Source organism: Filicampus tigris, chromosome 15 (assembly GCF_054856515.1).
Source record: "Filicampus tigris isolate MCC_2025a chromosome 15, RoL_Ftig_1.0, whole genome shotgun sequence".
NCBI classification, from domain to species: Eukaryota; Metazoa; Chordata; class Actinopteri; order Syngnathiformes; family Syngnathidae; genus Filicampus; species Filicampus tigris.
In genome coordinates, this window is record NC_141231.1 from 2,024,382 (window position 1) to 2,041,148 (window position 16,767).

Consider the following 16,767-nt stretch of genomic DNA (forward strand, 5'->3'; position numbering starts at 1 on the left):
AGATAAATTGCTCTCCAAAATTGCGGGTTCTGAACTTATTGTATAAAGTTGTTGCCTACATCATCATTGTATTTCATCATGACATTCTGAAAGAGGACCACGATGTCCTCAAAACTAATACCCATATCATACACACAGTATTCTTCCGTATTCCTGTGTAGGCTTTGGATGGAGCCTTCAATCAGGAGAACAGAGAAAAGTGTAAGGCTGCAACTGGTCCCCTGATAGAAGCCGTGGACAACCTAACAGCCTTTGCCTCCAACCCAGAATTTGCCAGCATTCCAGCTCAGATCAGTCCTGAGGTAACGTTGACTCAGAAAGATGTAATTTTACATGGATACAGTGGTAAATTGTTTAACTCATTCCCTGCCAAGGACATATTTATTTGTCTTTTCATAGTCCAGCCATTCAAACCCAGGAACTTATTTATATATTATTTCAATTTTTTGAAAAACGCTAGGTTTAAAAGAGGGTCTGAAAATGTCTGGCAGTGAATGAGTTCATGACTAATTTTAATAACCACACCCATTTTTTGGTGAAGGCATTCATGTTTATTGTAATGAATTCAAATTCTGTTGTGCTCTATGGCTTTAAGGGAACACATAATAATACAGTATATTGGTGTACATTTTGATCTTTGGAAACTAAATTCCTAATTTGAATCTTGAGCTGGAAAGGTTTTGGAGACCGTGCTTGATACCAAATTCACAGATGCACCAAAGTTAGCATCCTTCACTTTACGTTGTGTCGCCATAGGGTCACGCTGCCATGGAGCCCATTGTAGTGGCAGCAAAGACTATGCTGGAAAGTTCCACTGGCCTGATCCAGACTGCACGCTCTTTGGCTGTCAACCCTAAAGACCCGCCCAAGTGGTCTGTGCTTGCCGGACACTCAAGAACTGTATCTGACTCCATCAAGAAACTCATAACCAACATGAGGTATAATCTCCCACAAATTGTTCAGCTCTTACCATCTCTGATATTTGAGTAAACGTACTTCCCTATCCAAGATCAGATAAGGCCTTTTCATACCCTTCAAAATGTGGTAGTGCAAATGCAAAAGAAAAAGAATAGTGCCGTTACTGAGCTGGACCAAACTGAACTGTGCTGCCAAGTGGGTTATAGTTAGACAATGACCAACAGTGTCATTTATAAATCTGATGCTTCATTCAATATTACTCATCAGTTGTCCTTCCAGCGATGACCTACCGTCTCCTTCTATAGTTGGACTAAGTTTTGCTTTTGCCCCTCTGTGGGCTACAACTGTGGTAGCTTTACTATGCTTTCGGCTCAAGTGTAATGCTTTTCAAATTTAGTTTTACCATGAGTGATATTCAGTTTTCTTTATTGACCTATATATGTTTATCATGTCCATCAGTTTGTTTGTTTTTTATTCCCTAGTCTAAATTGCTTAAAGTATGATTACTTTCCTGATTGGCTATCTGCACTGTTACAAAGTGCCATTAAAAAAAAAAAAAAAAAAGATTTGCCTTCTTCCTAATGTTTCAGCTCATCAAATTTGTCGGTCATTAATCTTTCTTGGCAAATGTGAGATGAGCCGTCGTTTTCTTTTTTGTCAGCAGTGGTTTTTGCCTTGAACTGTTCCCATGTATGTCATTTTTGCCCAGTGACTTTGTTCTGTTTGAATCATGAACACTGAACTTATCTGAGGCCAGAGGGGTTCTGCAGTTCTTTTGATGGTGTTCTCGGTTCTTGAAAACTACTGGATGAGTTGTCAATTGTGGATGATGGCTCTGAGCGTCAGTCAGTTCGCTAGAGTCCCAAAGTCTTCGAAATGGCTTTGTTACCTTTTCCAGAGTGATAGATTTCAACCTTTTTGTTTTTCATTTGTTCTTCAATTTCTTTTGGTTGACATGATGCGTTTAGTCTCGACATCTAGTGCTCTACTTAACTTTCTCTGACTGGTACTATAAAGTGATTTCGTGATTCAGCGCATTCACTTTGGTGGTAATCAAGCACCGGGGTGTGGCCAGTTGAATTAAACTTTTCTGAAACTTTCTGAATATTTTTAACAAGGGTGGGCAGTAACATTTGCACATAAGGCCAGATAATTGGGGATTTTTTTCCCCTTAATGAATAAAATCCTCATTTAAAAACTTCATTTTGTATTTACTTGGATTGTCTTTGTGAATAGTAAAACTGGCTTGATGAACCCAAAATTGTTTAAGTGTGATGCAAAACAAAATCAGAAATAATAAATGGGGCAAATACAATTTCACTGCACTACAATGTATCAGAAGAAAAATGTTTTGAGTCCACATTGGGGAAATTCACTGGTTACAGCAGCAAACATGTTAAGAAATAGCTACACAACAAAATCCTGATTATAGCAAGAGATACTTAAGGCCTACGTACCAATCCGACGTCAGCAGTCGGGAAGTCGGAGCGCGCCCTCTGCTTGGTGGCGAAGATTTTCACTCTTAATGAAAACATAACATAAATGAACATTCTCCTCTAATAGTCCAAACTATCGCTCTTCATTGATTCCAACAGAGAAAAGGCTCCTGGCCAGAGGGAGTGTGATGATGCTATCGAGGTTCTGAACGGCTGCATCCGTGAGGTTGACCATGCTTCTCTTGCTGCCATCAGCCAGCAATTAACACCCCGAGAAGATATCTCTCTGGAGGTAAACACAAACACTAAATTGTCTATGCATTGCATTCTAATGGTATTTTCACTGCCTGTGATATTAGGATTTAAGATGAAAGGCAATTGAATGTGCGCGGCATGACTAGTGTCAAAGTGACAATATTTCTATTTGTGGTTCTGGTTCTATTATGCAGTTACAATTTCCAGCAACTACTGTAATTCAATTTAGCATTGCGGCTATGGTTGATGATCATAAACTCCATGTATATGTTGTGTTACAGGCCCTTCATGAGCAGATGGCTGCCTCAGTTCATGAGATTAGCAATTTGATAGAACCAGTTGCTGTGGCCGCTCGCTCTGAGGCCTCCCAGTTGGGCCACAAGGTAAGACAACAGATCTCTACTCAGCTCACGTTTTAGTCACTTCCTATCAGTATTACGCCATCCTGCTGTTATATTCCAAAAACTGTGTTTTATTTCTGTTAAGGTTTCTCAAATGGTCAGTTACTTTGAGCCCCTCATAATGGCAGCTATTGGCACGGCGTCGAAGATACTCAGCAGCCAACAGCAGATGGCTGTCTTAGACCAAACTAAAACTCTAACAGAGTCAGCCCTGCAGATGCTCTACACTGCCAAGGAAGCTGGAGGAAACCCCAAGGTACTTTCCCCCTTCATTCACAGCTGGGATTGTGATATCGTAGATTGTTCAAAACGACACTATTTGTAATAGACGGGCATATGCTGGATGTTAAATCAATCAAATCAAAAAATAAGCCCAATGCTTGTGCTCAGTGCTTTATTGACTGTTTATCTCATTTCAAAACTTGAACACACACCGCAGCAGAACCCCTGTGCACCACGTGTAAAGCCTTTTGTCAGCAATTTCGATGTAACTGGATTAACTCGTTAATAAAATCCAGTTTCTTTCACTTGCAGATTTGAACCAAGGTCAAGGTTTTTCTTTCTTTTTACGCCTTTGATAATATTTGACATGCTTTCATCTCGACCTGGTTGCACCGTTGCACTGCTCTTAAGGAATCTTTTATGTACATACATATACTCTGTCCCGTTCACTGAAGTCTGAACATAAATCTCCTGGAAGTTGCCAGATCATGTTTAAAAAACAGGGGAGACAGAATATTTGCTGGAGTGGCTTTCAAAATGTGGAACCAATGGCCCCAACACATTAGACTTGACCCCACTTTGGCACGTTTTCAAATAATTGCCTAAAACGCACTTCATCTCATTGCGTTGGCCCTGACCATGCATCGAGTTTCGAGCTTTGTGTTTTTATTTATGTTTTTTCTTTCAATTTTTAGAATTAGAATCTTCATTGTCAGCTATGGGTTTCAGTTTTTGGTTTTTTTTTAATACTGTTTTATTGTTTAGTTTTTTAAAATCTTTTGTTATGTTAATTAGTTTTATATTCTGTGTTTTCAATTTATTGTACAGCACTTAGTTGACTATTTATAAATGTGCTTTATAGATACATTTGTACTGAATTGGATTGAATAAAAGCTCTACGTAATTTGTATGTATCAAACCGTATCAATCCCAATTAAAGCAACACAAAATCAATATGGATTCCTTTTCCAGGCAGCGCACATGCAGGAGGCTCTGGAGGAGTCGGTGCAGATGATGAAGGAAGCCGTTGATGATTTGGGGGCCACTCTGGCTGAAGCAGCCAGTGCAGCGGGTGCTGTGGGTGGCATGGTGGACTCCATCAACGACGCCATCAATAAGATGGAAGATGCACCTACACTTGAACCTGAGGGCACCTTTGTGGACTACCAGACAACAATGGTTAAGACGGCCAAGGCCATTGCTGTCACTGTCCAGGAGATGGTAAGAGTATTTGGGATTACGTAACTGTTACTTTAGTGTGTTACTTTAAATGGAAGCTCCATTCTGTCTCTATAAATTGACATGTGAACACTGATTTGCGTGTTGAAAAAATTGCCAACTACTGTATATAGGCGATTGAGTTGAGATGTGTATATAATCATGTACTATACTGTATGTCATCATGCTCTCTCTGTCTAAATTATTATTTCACATGTAAATACAGTATTTTATTTGGAAAGTATGTTTTAAAGGTACTTTAAATTTCAGTATGCGTGGAGAATTCTTCAACACCGACAAAAACGATACGTGCTGTAAAGGGTTGTTGTAAATATTGCCAACTACACTCTAATTGTGGTTTCATGTACTCTCATATTGCATTTATGAGAAAATAAATTTGTACTTCTCAACTAATTTTGTAATATCGAGAAATATTAATTGTTCAAGTCCTCTTTTTTTTTTTTTTTTTTTTTTTTTAGGTGACCAAGTCTAACACAAACCCTGATGACCTTGGTGGACTGGCCAATCAGCTGACAAATGAGTTCGGAAATCTGGCAAATGAGGCCAAATATGCAGCTATAACTGCAGAAAATGATGAGGTATGATCAGCCATAGCTGAGATTTTAGTAATATACATGTCTTGTCTATCATCTGCACTTTTTGTGTGCGGCAGTTTAGCAGTTTTCACATTGTTTCTTCCAGATTGGTTCTCATATAAAGAAGCAGGTGGGTGAACTGGGTTTCAGCTGCACCGGTCTGGTGACCAAAGCTGGAGCTCTGCAGTGCAGCCCCAATGACTCATTCACCAAGAAGGAACTGATTGAAAGTGCTCGCAAAGTCTCAGAGAAGGTCAGTTTTGCTCGTACTTGTACATGCTCTCCGCTCCAAGCCAAATTAGTTTTTACAATGAGATGCACCTACACTTGAACACTTTAGTTCAATCCACCCCCCCTGGCATCCTCATGCGTCCGTCCTCATCTTGAAATTTCAAGCGAACAGCGGATTCTGTTTTGCTGTTTGTGTGTAGTGTTAATCAGATTCCTGTTACAGTCCTAATAAATTGGTCTTCTTGTAGGTCTCGCATGTACTGGCAGCCCTCCAGGCAGGTAACCGTGGCACCCAGGCCTGCATCACTGCAGCCAGCGCTGTGTCTGGAATCATTGCTGACCTTGACACCACCATCATGTTTGCCACCGCTGGGACACTAAACAGAGAGAATGCAGAGACCTTTGCAGACCACAGGTACATCTCACTACAGAGATAATGCATACAAATACTTTTTTGTGCTGGTTATCTATTTTTTTATTTTATTATTATTATTTTTCTAAATCATCGCTGAGATTCAATTATGAGTAAGTTAGAGTAAACTAGAAAAAAAATCCATGGAAATTTTGAATGGGTTTGCTAACTGTTGCAAGTCAGAAACGTGCGTTTCGGGGAAAAAAAATACATTGTGCCCTGTGGTCTGGTGCCATTTTAGCTCAAATGCTGAAATGCTAACAGTTGTTAAGCTAACATTGTAGCAATATAGCAATCTGAGCAGAGAAAACACTGAGGCACATTGATGAACATTTTCATTTTGCCCTGTGGTCAAGTAATATTTTGAAAGAAAGTTGCTCAAATGCTAATAGTTGGAACAGCAAGATGTCAGTGTGAGAACAGAAAGCGCTAGGACAAAGCCATAAGGTATTTACTTTTATCTACAAGTTGGGCTACTGCATTGAAAAACCTAATGAGGCAGAATAATACTTGTGAGGCTTTGCCATGTGACAGGTGTCTGTTGTTGATTGGCCACACCTGTGTGTGTATTTGGCGTCCTAAGGACAGAACGGCTGGGCAAGTAAACATAGCACCAGAAGGAAGGCAGTTCGTATTTGGTTGATTATTTCATATAGTATTGGAAAGCTTGTTTATTACCCTTTTAAATCTTGCCACATTTATAAGGAACATGCATTTGTGGGATGAGCAGCAGAGCTGAGTATGTGGGTTGTGCCCTTGAACAATTCATCAAATCTTCGCTCCCTATGCCAAACAACCCATTTTGCTGTTGCTCTTTGGCTGTTGTTTTGTGTTTGGTGGTTTCGGATTGTTGAAATTTGATGAAGCAAGACATATTGGCAAATGAATCAATTTGGAGTCTGAGTAATGTGCTAATGTGCTATCATACACCGGCCACAACAGCCTGGCACTGCCTCCTCATCCTGGTCACACATTGCTGTGGGATGGCAGCCAAATCTTCAGCCAGCATTTGTTGCAAGTCATCCAACATGTTCATGTTGGTCAAGAACAGTACACTCAAGCTGATCCCACAAGCGTTCAATGGTATTAGATAAGGACAACTGGCGGCTCGTTCCTTCTTCCCCACTCCCAAATTCTGGAAGTAGTCTCTGATAAAACCAACTGTGTGGGGTCAAGCATTGTCATCGTGGAGGACAAAGGTTGATTCCAGACTGGTGATAGAGAATTGCCACTGCTTGTTGAATCTGATCTTGATATCTCTCTGCATTGAGATCGGCTCCAGTGATGACAAGCCTTGTTTTTCCAGTGAGGGAGATGCCGCCCCGCACCATCGCACTGCCTTCACCAAAGGCTCTTCCTCTATCGGTGCAGCAATCAGCATATTGTTCTGTGTTTCTTCACCATGCTTCGACCCTACGAACTGTCTTGGAGACCAATCACGGCTGACCTGTTTTCTGAAGCTGAGCCGTGATTGGTTGATACCTGAGCCCTGAGCAGTTGTGATCAGTCGACAGAAGTGACAAAATGTCCGCCCACTGAGATGGACAAAAAAGGGTGGATTTTGCTGCTTAAAACTCATATTCCACAAACGCAATATTAATCAGAATGCCATGTTTCAACTAGTTGGCCTGCTGGGAACATATTGTTGAAAAAAATTTGTTTGGGTTTATTAACCTTTAAGTAGATTAATACTGTAGTTTCACCCTTTCCGACCTGTTTTAACAGAACAGTTTGAGCAGTAATTTCAATCAGCACAATACTATTTCCAAGTGGATGACACATGAACTTCTCTTGTGTTAAAATAGCAAGAGCGGCGTTATGTAGGATCAAATGTCATGAAAATGTGGAGAGCATTTGTGCTAGCTGCCAATTCTCCAAATTTAGAATGTTCAGTTAAAGTTAAAGTGGGTATTGGGTTTTTTATTGACGTACAGTATTCATTGATTTGTTAATAAATTCCTCATTCTCTTTTGTGGAGGTAGATTAAAAACACAACTGTTGGACTGAGAGGTGAACAGGAAAGTGTGAATTTACTCAACTTTTTGGTTCAGATTTATTTTGATAAATTATTATGTTAATGATTGGGTATTACATTTAATATGGACTAAAGTGTGAGGTTTATTAATAATGTGTACTGCAAGTAGACTACGAATTTTTTTCATTCGTGATGACCGTAGTGATGTCAAACAACAAGATTAGAGGAGCCGTAATTTTATGTACAATTTATTTTCTCCTATTTTTCTGCTTTACTATGGCCAATGTATGCAGATGTTTGTGAAAGTAATGAAAACAAACGCTGGATATGGGTAATACTGATATATGCATTTTTTTCAAATTCATGTTTGTAAAATGCTTTTAATAGTATTTAAATGAAAATGTTACATTTCATGTCATGAACAGAAATAAATTGTTACACAATATAGCACTCTGTTCAAGGCCAAATGTATTTGTACAATATTTAGCAATATCAATCAATATCTCGCTCACTCTGTTTCTTTCTTTTTCTCTCTCTCTGGAAATTTGCTCAGTTTGGCTTTCATACCAGTGACTTTTTGACTCCCTTATTTTACAGAGAATACATCCTGAAGACAGCCAAGGCTCTCGTGGAGGACACCAAGCTTTTAGTATCTGGTGCGGGAGCCAGTCAAGAAAAACTAGCCCAGGCCGCCCAATCCTCTGTTTGCACCATCACCAAACTGGCCGATGTGGTCAAACTGGGAGCAGCCAGCCTTGGTTCTGAAGATCCCGAAACCCAGGTGTGTCAAGATAAATCAATCATCTTTTTATATATAGGCAATATAAAGCAAATTTTTAAAAAAATCAGTCAACAATTGTTGTACTGTACAAGAAAAGCTAGTTTGCCTTCATTGGCTGAACCTGGCTGAGGAGTGTCAGGGAACAGAAACTGAGAAGGTACAATCACCTCTGAGCTTGTGACAATGAAAAGCATTTGTTACCTGAGTATAACAAGACAAACTGTATAGGTGGAGCATGTCTGTAGTTCAAGGGAGATGCAAGATACCATGTAAAGATTTACAGTCAATATAAACAAAGGATTTAGAAACGAGAGTATATGATGCTAGAACAGGAGGAGTTTTTTTTTTGTTTTTGTTTTTTTAGGAAATGTTAAAAAATGTAAATAGAAAAAAGAAGTTTTGTTTCACTCCACAGGTGGTCCTTATCAACGCAGTGAAAGATGTGGCCAAAGCTCTGGGCAACCTCATCAGCACCACCAAGGCAGCTGCAGGCAAACCTCATGATGATCCCAGCATGCTCCATCTTAAGAATTCTGCCAAGGTAAAAGACAAAGGCAAAGTCACACAAGACGTGCAGAGTCAATGTCGAAAGTTTACAAGCATGCCCTGCTGCTCTCTAGCTATATTCAGATTCACTCCCCAAAGGCAAGAATGAAAGACGAGAACTAAAAAAGACATTTCCGCCCTCTCTGGGCCTGGTTCACCCAAGGTTTGTGCACAAACGGGCACAAACTCGATTGTTTATGCAAATATGTCAAAGCTGATCTACGAAGCCAACCATGGAAACGTGCGACACAGTTCATTTTGCGCATTCTGGGAGAAGTAGAGGGAAATAAATGAATTTTTCATGCACAATGTCACTTATCAAATCAAGGACAAATTACAATGGTTGTCTTTGTGTCTTAAATTATTGTGTCTGAAGTACAGGTGCAAAGCAGTGCCAGCATAGTGCAGGCAAAACGCAAGGCAGTGGGGAGAATATTTCCACTCATGCAAATTTTTATCCAAAGCCAAAAACTTTATCGCGACATGTTGTCTACTCAGCAATGCTAAGGGCTGACTTGAAATCAATCACAAGAAGGAGTCATGCCATACCAGTGATGCCAATAACAGTTTTCAGTCATCTAATGAGTTACTTTTCCTAGTCAAGCAACCAGACTGCATTTACTCATCAGTAATAGAATGTTACTAAATAGTATCAAATCATGTTGACGTTGAAGAAGTTGACAGCTGAATTTCAGTTAGAAGTGCCTTTCACCAGCAAAGGCAGTTACAGTAGATCGCCTCTGAGGCGTGGGTGGCGTTTGACTTAAACAGTGTGCGTGAGCACATACCTTTCAACCACGGTGGTCTGTGCATGCAGCAAAACTGATAACAAATAGTTCAATACCGGAGACCCTCAACAATTGTTCAATTATTGAACATGTAAGAAATAGGACATCTTGTATTTGCTGCTTGAATATAGTGAGCCATTGTGGGACCCTTCAAGTTCACATTCTCGTCTGGGGTAGTGACATCACGTATGCGCCATGTCACGTTTTCAGCATGTGGATAACTCATTTGTTCATACCATTGATAGCATGCTACATAAACAACAATGGAGTAAAGAGAGAGATTTGCATTTTCAAGATCTAAATACAATCGCTGTTTTGATTTTTTGTCAGCTAAAGATGAAAATATTCAAGTTTGTTGAATGTCTGTGCTGCAGGAGGTCCCCAAATGTAATCATTATATTTATCTAGAAACTACATTATTAATGTTACATTTTGCCATGACAGGAGTAATAATTAAATGTCAGGTAAAAAAAAAAAAAAAGACCGCCCTGATTTTATTTTTTAAAAAAATGTACTGAAGTCTAGATAGACTGTCAGAAAGGTTGCCTCGCTATAATAATGTGGCGCCGTGTTCATTGGAATGAAATTAAGAGATATTTGGTTACTTGCAGTCATGAACCGTATTTTCTTTCTGCCTTTTTAATCCATATGATAATCTTTGTCTGCAACAGGTAATGGTGACTAATGTTACATCGCTCTTGAAGACGGTAAAGGCTGTTGAGGATGAAGCCACGAAGGGGACCAGAGCTTTGGAGGCCACCATTGAACACATCAGACAGGAGCTGGCTGTTAGTAATGACACTTTGAAAATCCAAACGTTGATTAGTCAATGACTACGTTTACATGGAGTCAATATTCGGGTTAAGGTCAAAATTCAGATTCCTGAGCCATTCGGAATAACCCGTTTACATTGCTTGAGCGGAGAAAGTAACATTTGAATAGTATTTTTTTTTAAAAAGCAAAGGCATTGAAATAACACAATTCAAACGCCATGACGCAATTATGCGTCATCTCCGCTTGTTACTTGCTTCCGTCAATTAAACACATTATATTCATATCACTCACCCCACGAGTAAAACAGTGAGACAGTTTCCTCCTTGCTTTCAAAGTATGGTGTCGTACTTACTCTAGCTCTCGCCATGTTTTGTTTATCGCTAAATGTGTATTTCTGGTGGGTTGCGTGCCAAACAGCGCGCATACAAGCACTTCCTGTACTACAAAGACCAAGATTCCTTGCGGGTAAGCGTGCGCAGTGTCCCGTGCATTCGGCATATTCCGATTACCGTGTACATGCACGCATATTCGGGTTGGAAAGGGAGTAACGCAGGCATGATATTCGGAATTTTAAAAAGCAGAATAAGGGCACATTCGGGTTATTGCGCATGTTTACATGCCTTTTAAAAACCTGAATACTGCCAATACTGTATTCGGGTTTTAAAAGGTTTATTGGCTGCATGTAATATCAATATCGTCAATATCGATATCAATATAATCAATATAATATATTATATAGTCAATATAAGTCAATATCTTTTGTGCAGCTTCCATCTTAAAACCACAACAAACCATTTAGGGCATTGACTTGCTAGGTCCTAAATTATATCCCACAATACACATTGCACATGTCCTTTTTTTTTTCTCTTTTAGCAGAATACGGGTCACAGTTTTATCATGTTCAGATTTCGCATTTGCAACATGGGCCACTTTCAGTTATTTTTTTCATGGATCGTCAGTGTCATGACAATTAACAGTTTCGATTGAGATGGCATTTATTTATTTTTACGGCAACTTATAATTTAAGCCCATATGTTGAATGAATGACACAGACATTCAGCAGCTCAGACCCACCAGCAAAGACGACCACACCTGAGGAGTTCATTCGCATGACTAAAGGAATCACCATGGCAACAGCTAAGGCAGTAGCTGCTGGGAACTCCTGTCGCCAAGAGGACATCATTGCCACTGCTAACCTCAGCAGAAGGGCCATTGCTGACATGCTACACTCCTGCAAGGTAAGTGGACAACTCATGGAGGGGATTTGTCAAGTTTGCTAGTTTGTATCTTGGGTGGGACAAGGCACAGGTGGCAGTTGTCTTGTTGAACAATGGGTCTGTGAAAGACTTGGTTGACGTATGTCACTCATGTACACACTTCTGCCTTTTAATCTTTTGAGTCTGAAATGTCACTCATTAAAATGTTGATTTTTTTTTTTTTTTTTTTTTTCATTCCTCCTTTCAGCAAGCTGCTTTCCATACGGAGGTCAATAAGGACGTCCGGATGAGAGCCCTGCGCTATGGAAACGAATGTGCAACGGGATATCTGGGACTCCTGGAACATGTACTAGTGGTAAGTAGGGTTGGGAAACTCTTGCCTTTATTCTGTTATGATTAGGGTGCTAGACCCATAGTTCCATGATTAAAATATATTACAGATACATTTATTCCATTGACTTTTATCAAAGGAAAGATCTTGTGCATTTTTTACACAGTTCCCTGGTGTATTAATAACATGCTTTCGTCAAAATCACCGTAAGACTCAAGAATGATTTATATGACACATTACACACCCGTTTTTGTCTTGCAGAAGGTCATTTGTTTAATAATGTCCTCCCTTTCTTTTTTCCCCATTCTCTGCAAATGTTCATTGAATTTAAACTTGTGGTTCATTGATATTTGTGCAAAGCCGGTGAGTACGCAACATGACTAACTAGAATAAGTGTGAATTGCGTTGGTTGAAATCGTCTTATTTAATATCACAACATGTCTGTTAACATCATGTTTGTTGATGTCTGACTTTTCAACAAAGAGGTGGAGCAGAAGTTTAACTGAACTAATATAAGAGGGAAATGATACTAAGAAAAAATAATCCTTGAAGTTGTGACCCGCCATAGCAAGATGAGTCGGAACTCGCTCAAGTAGAATCCAAGATACGAGGCAATAATCGTTGCGTACCCCTATTATTGATTAAAAGCTTCATTTTCCTGAAATAAACATCTTGAAGTGTTCAAAAATCGCATTATATAAAAGGTACTCAAAAAAGAAGTCATTACGGTATCTCAAAATATCTACACCCCACCGAACCCAAAATGTTTTTACCCACGAATGATTACTCCAGTCCCCTTTTAATAACGGTACGCCATTGTATTCAGCACAATGTACTGTACTGCAATCTTTGACATTTCATGTTTTCTTGCCGTCCACACACAAGGAATTCACAAAACTTTGACCCTCCTAGCTTAGCATCGCCGCAGGCATGCAACTCAAATGGGGCATTTCATATCTACTCATTCATATCTGTGATAATGATGTAATGACTAGCGGAACGCAATGGTTGATATCGTTGGAAAGCGGACATCATACGCTTTTTAATTATGCCAACACCTCATTTTTTAACTTTGGGTCACCGTGACTTATTTTACTGTGGCAGGTCACACTCATTTACATGCACACACTAAATAGGTCAGTGACAGAGTTCATCTTCGTCACATGCATGTATGCTTGTGTTCCATGCACTGGATGAAGTTTGTGCTCCGGCCAAACTATGTCTGCCTGCGCATACGGTATTTGTACTCAAATACGTTGAATTAAATACACATGTTGGGTATGCAGATTTTTATCAGTCATGTCACAGTTGAAAACTGAAGCCACATCATTAAACACAATCTTCCATCTATAGGAAGATACTGTAGTTTAAATTATTGACATCTTTAAAGTGGAAATCAACCCAAACATAATTTTTTCAAGAATATGTTCTATGCAAGCCCACCAGTTGAAACAAGACATTCTGATAAATATTGCGTTTGTGGAATAAAAGTTAACCCATTAAGGCTTAAAGCACCTGGTTAAGAGACTGAGAATTAAATAATAAATAGAAAAAGACGTATACACTCTCCCGGCTTTAAGGGTAGAAAGACGCAGCAGCGCTCTAGTGGTAGAAACGCGGCTATGCGCTCCCGTCCTAAATGGGTTAATCCACTCGTTTCTTAGCCATCTCTGGGGGCGGCCATTTTGTCACTTCTGTTGACTGAAAATGACATCACAACTACTCAGGGCTCAGATAACGACCAATCACGGCTCAGGTTTAGAAAACAGGCGAGCTGTGATTGGCCGTTCCCTGAGCCCTTGGTAGTTGTGATGGCATTTTCAGTTGACAGAAATGACAAAATGGCCACCCCCTGAGATGGCTAAAAAGGAGAGGATTAACTCATATTGCACAAATGCACTATTAATCAGAATGCCGTGTTTCAAGTAGTGGAATATATTCTTGAAAAAAATATGTTTCGGTTGATTTACACTTTAAGGAATCTCTTTTTATTTAATGTAAAGTGAATGTAAATAATTTTTATTTAGTTTAGTGTAAGGGTCCACCATAATTCCATCAAAAAACTATAGCATGCACAGAAAGTTGACTTTGATATTTGATTACAGGTAGTGTATACATGCAGAGTTGTTGTCAATCATTTAGTCAGTTTTAATTCAACATATTAAGATGTTTACATAGGGTACTTTTTAAAAATCTTGGTGAATTTTGTTTCTTTTTTTTCCTCCCATATGTGACATCTGATTTATTTAATTTTTTTTTTTTTTTAAATGTCAACGTGGATGGACATAAATTATCCTTTAACATAAACAAAACCAAAGCACTGTTGTTTGGTAATCGAATAATGGAATCAGTATTACCAATAACCGTTGATGGTGTTCAAGTCAAAAGTGTGAATGAAAATACATTTTGGTGAGTTGTAATGATAACAAGTGGTTCAACCTCACGCCAGACACAACAAAAATCTCTTAAAGCCTCTCAATTAAAAAAAAAAAAAAACACAAGGAAAACCACACCTTGATGAGGATGCACTCTGTATTTTAAACTGCACGTTGGTTCTCCCATACTTTACATATTTTGTTGAAGTGTGGGCAAACACTTACCAGAATACAGCTGCTCCAACTAGTCACCCTAGAGAAACATGCTGTGAGGATCATTCACAATGTTGGTTTTCTGGAAGCACACTCATAATTTGTTTTTCAATGTAAGCTGTTAACATTTCAGGACCTTGTGAAGTATTATGTATCTATAATTTCATACAAAGCACTTAACAAAATATTACCGGCTAACTTAAAAACATTTCTTTTTAAATTCTACAAAGATGGCGGTCACCTTGCTACTTCCAAAATCATTTCACAAACTGTTTGACCTTGACTTATGAATGCTTAGTTAAATGCAGGTTATCTTACACTTTATTTGCAAGTTGTTTTAGTTCTGCCTATTGAATCAGTTCAATTTGGATTTTTTGTTTTGATGGTAAAAATTACATTTGCGTCCACTTGAATAAATTAAGTTTAAAATAAAATCAATAGTCAAGGCAGGACTTTATATAGACGTGATCTGAGTCTTTGCTTCTGTTCCAGACATTTGAAATAGATTAACCACCTTGTCCACACCCACTCAATGTGGTCCGGAAACAGTACTACTACCCCCAGGTTCTCAACATGTTGCTAAGTAACCTGGTTTGTTTTTTTGTTTATGTATGCCCTGTCAGGACCACATGGCGCTATTAGAGATCTTACCATCTGAGCACAATTACCTTCATCACTTAGAATTATTCAACTAAATTCATACATGAAATTGTTTAACTTGGGTTTTACACATTTCTTTGTTGAATTTCCGGTGAATGACAATGCTTTTGACGTTCAAACGACAGAGTGGTCCCAGGAACTGTTTTTGTCTGAGTGTGAGAGTGCCAGTTTATTTGTGTGCTGTGTGTGAGCTGGCATTTGCACTGGTTTGGCTTGTTGCATGCGTTCCTGTACTATTGCGTCCGCACCTCTATCTTGTCATGACAACACATCTGAAAAAAACCTGAGCCGGGTAGTGTTTGAGCCTAGTTAATACTTTGCAGCTGTCAGACACTTCTCCAACTCGAATAGTGCATGTCTACCTAGGACAGTTTGAGGACACCAACTGAAAGTAAAATAAATTTCCCTGTTGCAAGTGTAGTTACCCTGAACCATTACTGAATTTTGGAAATGGGTTTCAGATGTTAACTGGCATTATATTCTCATGTTGTTCTAAAGGAATATGATGTGTGGAAGATGAATCAGATAAATACTTTACGAAATGCTGTAATGAATGAGTGAACACATTTTTAGACACGTGGCATTGTTGTCCTATATCATGATCCACAAAGGAGTAAAAGGATTGTGATGATACTACAAGAATACATTTTTAACATATGACAAATTATGCTGTAATTGTACATAAAGTGCAAGGTTCAGTTAAATCAGTATGTGTGTAATACATTAAAAAGTATCTTGGTTTTTTTTCACCCCCTCAATCAGATTATTCAAAAGCCATCGCATGATATGAAGCAGCAGTTGGCCAGCTACTCCAAAAGGGTTGCAGGCTCTGTCACGGAGTTGATCCAGGCCGCAGAGGCCATGAAAGGTATTGTACCCGCCACATAAAAACGCAGTAGGCATACAATATTGTAACTTGATACCTTGAGATGTCAGTGTGTGCTTTTATTTACATGTATGACCTTTCTGTGTGAATGAGTCTGATAGATGACAGTTTTACTAAACCAAACTATATTTATATATTTTGTACATGTTTTAAGTTAACATTGTAGCTATGTAAATAATGTTTTATGTATAAACAAAGCAGCAGTTGGAGAAGATCATTACAAGAGAAATCGTATGGTTAGCTTTGGTTGGTGGCTAATGTTAATTAGCCTAGCGAGCAACGCAACTTCGGTCTCTAGAGTTCAAGGCAAAAAAAAGAACAATATCAACTGAGTCCTTCTGGAATGTCTGACGTCCTCTCCACCGGTTCAACCATTTGCTGCATGTTTGGGGTCAGGTAGCAAGTCCTGTCTCATTCCCAATGTGTCTGTGTCTGAGTGGGGAAAGAGCAGTTAGGGGTTAATGGAGTTTTAGTATCACAGTTTGAGTTGAAACAGGCTTAGTCTTTTAGCGCCGTTCTGGCTCGACTCAGC

The 16,767-nt window shown here is 39.1% G+C and overlaps 1 protein-coding gene across 2 annotated transcripts in view; it reads left to right on the plus strand.

The window, feature by feature from the left end:
• Positions 1–16,767, plus strand: part of tln1 (talin 1) — a 101,445-nt gene that overhangs the window by 71,156 nt on the left and 13,522 nt on the right. For both annotated transcript variants that reach the window (XM_086053306.1, XM_086053307.1), the window contains 15 exons: positions 162–302; positions 757–938; positions 2,514–2,646; positions 2,891–2,992; positions 3,096–3,266; positions 4,205–4,453; positions 4,930–5,049; positions 5,153–5,299; positions 5,526–5,692; positions 8,262–8,445; positions 8,861–8,986; positions 10,451–10,567; positions 11,606–11,791; positions 12,018–12,125; positions 16,112–16,217. In XM_086053306.1, the coding sequence (XP_085909432.1) occupies positions 162–302; positions 757–938; positions 2,514–2,646; positions 2,891–2,992; positions 3,096–3,266; positions 4,205–4,453; positions 4,930–5,049; positions 5,153–5,299; positions 5,526–5,692; positions 8,262–8,445; positions 8,861–8,986; positions 10,451–10,567; positions 11,606–11,791; positions 12,018–12,125; positions 16,112–16,217 (2,239 nt within the window). The remainder of the gene's footprint in view (positions 1–161; positions 303–756; positions 939–2,513; positions 2,647–2,890; positions 2,993–3,095; positions 3,267–4,204; positions 4,454–4,929; positions 5,050–5,152; positions 5,300–5,525; positions 5,693–8,261; positions 8,446–8,860; positions 8,987–10,450; positions 10,568–11,605; positions 11,792–12,017; positions 12,126–16,111; positions 16,218–16,767) is intronic.